The following is a 3,523-nucleotide window of genomic DNA, read 5'->3' on the forward strand; positions in this document are numbered from 1 at the left end:
TTTTAGTAGAGACGGGGTTTCACCATGTTGACCAGGATGGTCTCGATCTCTTGACCTCGTGATCCACCCACCTCGGCCTCCCAAAGTGCTGGGATTACAGGCTTGAGCCACTGCGCCCGGCCTGAAGGTCAAATTTAATTGGGCCTCATATTTTATCTGATAACCCTACAAAGTTAACATATACAAGTAATCAAAGTAGCATTGTTCATAACAGCAAAATCTGGAATTCTCTTACATTTCCATTGAGGAAATAATAGATAAGCTGTATATTTGCAAAATGGAATATTAGATAGCAGTGAAAAGAAATGAACTACAGTTATGAGTAATAATATAAGTGTGCTGGGCACAGTGGCTCACACCTATGATCCTAGCATTTTGGGAGGCTGAGGCAGGTGGATCACCAGGTCAAGAGATCAAGACCATCCTGGCCAACACGGTGAAAGCCTGTCTCTACCAAAAATACAAAAAATTAGCTGGGCAAGGTGGCAGCGCCTGTAGTCCCAGCTACTTGGGAGGCTGAGGCAGGAGAATTGCTTGAACCCGGGAGGTGGAGGTTGCAGTGAGCTGAGATCATGCCACTACACTCAAGCCTGGCAACAGAGCGAGATTCTGTCTCAAATAATAATAATATGAGTGCATCTTGGAAACAAGTTTTAAAAGCAATGCAAAGAATACATATTACATATTGCAATACCATTTTCATAAAACTCAAAACCAACCGCAACTAAAAAATATATTGGTTAAACATACATACATATGTGATAAGATATATACATAAGAATGAGAAACAAAACGCAAGGAAGTTATATTTTTTCAGATTTGGTCTCACGCTGTAGCTCAGGATTGGGGTACAGTGACATGATCTCAGCTCACTACAACCTCTGCCTCCTGCAACCACTGCCTCCCACAACCACTGCCTCCCAAGCTCAGGTGATCCTCCCACCTCAGCCTCTGGAGTAGCTAAGACTACAGATGTGCACCACTATGCCCGGATAATTTTTTTTGTATTTTTTGTAGAGATGGGGTTTCACCATGTTGCCCAGGGTGGTTTCCAATTCTTGGGCTCAAGATTCTCCTGCCTTGGTCTCCCAAGTGTTGGGATTACAGGCGTGAGCCACCACACGCAGCCAGTAATTGTGATTAAAGTATAGTACAGGCAAAGGAATGGGTTGGAGGAGGCAATCACAGATTGATGTGAAGGTATTGGTAATGTTCTGGTTCCTATACAGGTGAAAGGTGCACAGTTGTTTAACAGCTATGCTTTTTATCTCACACATCACATAAATTTTTCTGTGACATAAAATATTACATTTAAAAAACAGGTCAAGAGGCCTGGGTGCAGTGGCTCAAGCCTATAATCCCAGCACTTTGGGAGGCTGAGGTGGGTGGATCACCTGAGGTCAGGAGTTCCATAGCAGCTTGGCCAACATGGTGACACCCTGTCTCTACTAAAAATAAAAAAATAATTAAAAATAAAGCCGGGTATAGTGGTGCATGACTGTAAAAAAAAAAAAAAATTATCTGGGTGTGGTGGTGCATGCCTGTAACCCCAGTTACTTGGGAGGCTGAGGCAGGAGAATCCCTTGAACCCAGGAGGCAGAGGTTACAGTGAGCCGAAATCACACCATTGCCCTCCCGCCTGGGCAACAAGAGCGAAACTCCATCTCAAAAAGAAAAAGAAAACAAACACACACACACACCAGAAAACAAAAAAAAACAGGTCAAGGATCAGGAAAGTAAAGCGAGTTGATACTCCATTTACAGACAGAAAGTCCAGTGTTTTTCTGTTGTATCAGGATAGCTCTCCTAAAGAATGGCATGCCTTTCTTTTATTTATTTATCTAATGTTTTGAAACGGAGTTTCACTTTTGTTGCCCAAGCTGGAGTGCAATGGCGCGATCTAGGCTCACCGCAACTTCTGCCTCCCAGGTTCAAGCGATTCTCCTGCCTCAGCCTCCCGAGTACCCAGGACTACAGGCATGCGCACCACGCCCGGCTCATTTTGTATTTTTAGTAGAGACGACGGGGTTTCTCCATGTTGGTCAGGCTGGTCTCGAACTCCTGATCTCAGGTGATCCACCCACCTTGGCCTTCCAAAGTGCTGGCATTACAAGCGCTAGCCACCGGGCCGGCAGCATGCCTTTCAATCAGAGAAACTGTCTAAAGTTCAAAATGCCACTCCATAGCTAGCTCCTAGGGGAAGGAAGCTAGGTGGTAGAGTGTACACAAAAAGCCAATTCATCCAAATAATAAGTAGGTATTTTCTGTAGCACAGGGGTGAATACGTGGAGGGCAGGAGAGGGCTGTTTACAAGAGGGTATGAAATACAGCTCTTCTTCTCAAGAGCGGTTGCAGAATATCAGGGCTACAAAGAGAGGACCACACATGAAGCGCCGTATTATGTGGGTGGACTATTAGGGTTCTTGATGTCCAGAAGGAGAATGAGTGCAGTTTATTTCCTAGCAAGCCTTCTTTAGCTTCTTTTCCCACGTGTGGATGGGTTGGGGTTGGGACTGTTCTTTCCTAGCTCAAAAGTTCACTTATGTCACACTACAGTCACTTTAAAGGAGAGTGCTAGTAAGTGTAAAGTCAAGTTACATAAACTTACAGAAAATGAACCTAAAACCGCTCGTGAGCAAACACAACACTTGAGACGTAAACCTTTTCAACAGAAAGGCGGATCTTAGCACTCTGGGTAAAAGCTATCTCAGCCAGTAAAACAGCAGAACGCTTTCACCTACGCGAAGCAAGCACCATGACCGGTAGCAAGAGCCCGGATAAAGGCGGAGCTAAGCGTGCCGGATAATGCGTCATGGAGCGTGTGTGCGTCACGTCGTAGGGGGCGGGCCGTCCGTGTTTGGTTTCCTGGGCTACCGCCGCCCGCTGGTCCGCGAAAGGTGTGCGGACTTCTGGAGCCATGGGGACTCCTCCGGGCCTGCAAACCGACTGTGAGGCGTTACTCAGCCGCTTCCAGGAGACGGACAGTGTACGCTTCGAAGACTTCACGGAGCTCTGGAGAAACATGAAGTTCGGGACTATCTTCTGGTGAGTGCTTCTTGCCCACCACTCGCCTCTCTCTGCCCACCGGTGGTGTAGAAAGTTGCCTCCCTCCCGGCGATATTGCCCTTGGGAAGGGCTGAGAAGATCTGCAGTCTCCAAAGGTTGCCTCCATCACTGCGGGACCTTCCCCTATGCACAGGCCACGCGGTTTCTCCGCTCTATTTCATTGGGCCCTGATGGCTGTTGCGGCCTCCTCCCAAATATGCGTCTCTACCTGGCCTCCCTTTTAAACTCTCTCGGTCTCCACTGCCTCCACCCTCACCCAGGCCACTATCATTTGCCCTTCTTCAGTCTTGTTCTGGGACCTCACGTTTAAAAACAAAACACACAAGCAAAGACAAAACCGTTCAAGATTGAATTAATCTTTCCTATAACAACCAAAATTGTCTTTTTTTTTTTTTTTGAGACGGAGTCTCGCTCTGTCTCCTAGGCTGGAGTGAGGTGGCGCGGTCTTGGCTCACTG

The 3,523-nt window shown here is 46.8% G+C and overlaps 1 protein-coding gene across 1 annotated transcript in view; it reads left to right on the plus strand.

Moving 5' to 3' along the window:
- Positions 1-2,823: 2,823 nt before the first annotated feature.
- SNAPC1 (small nuclear RNA activating complex polypeptide 1) overlaps positions 2,824-3,523 on the plus strand; it is a 31,793-nt gene continuing 31,093 nt past the window's right edge. The window contains exon 1 of the mRNA XM_037740468.1: positions 2,824-3,045. Coding sequence (XP_037596396.1) covers positions 2,918-3,045 — 128 coding nt within the window. The 5' untranslated portion in view covers positions 2,824-2,917. The remainder of the gene's footprint in view (positions 3,046-3,523) is intronic.

The sequence above is a fragment of the Cebus imitator genome, unplaced genomic scaffold (genome assembly GCF_001604975.1).
Source record: "Cebus imitator isolate Cc_AM_T3 unplaced genomic scaffold, Cebus_imitator-1.0 Scaffold83, whole genome shotgun sequence".
NCBI classification, from domain to species: Eukaryota; Metazoa; Chordata; class Mammalia; order Primates; family Cebidae; genus Cebus; species Cebus imitator.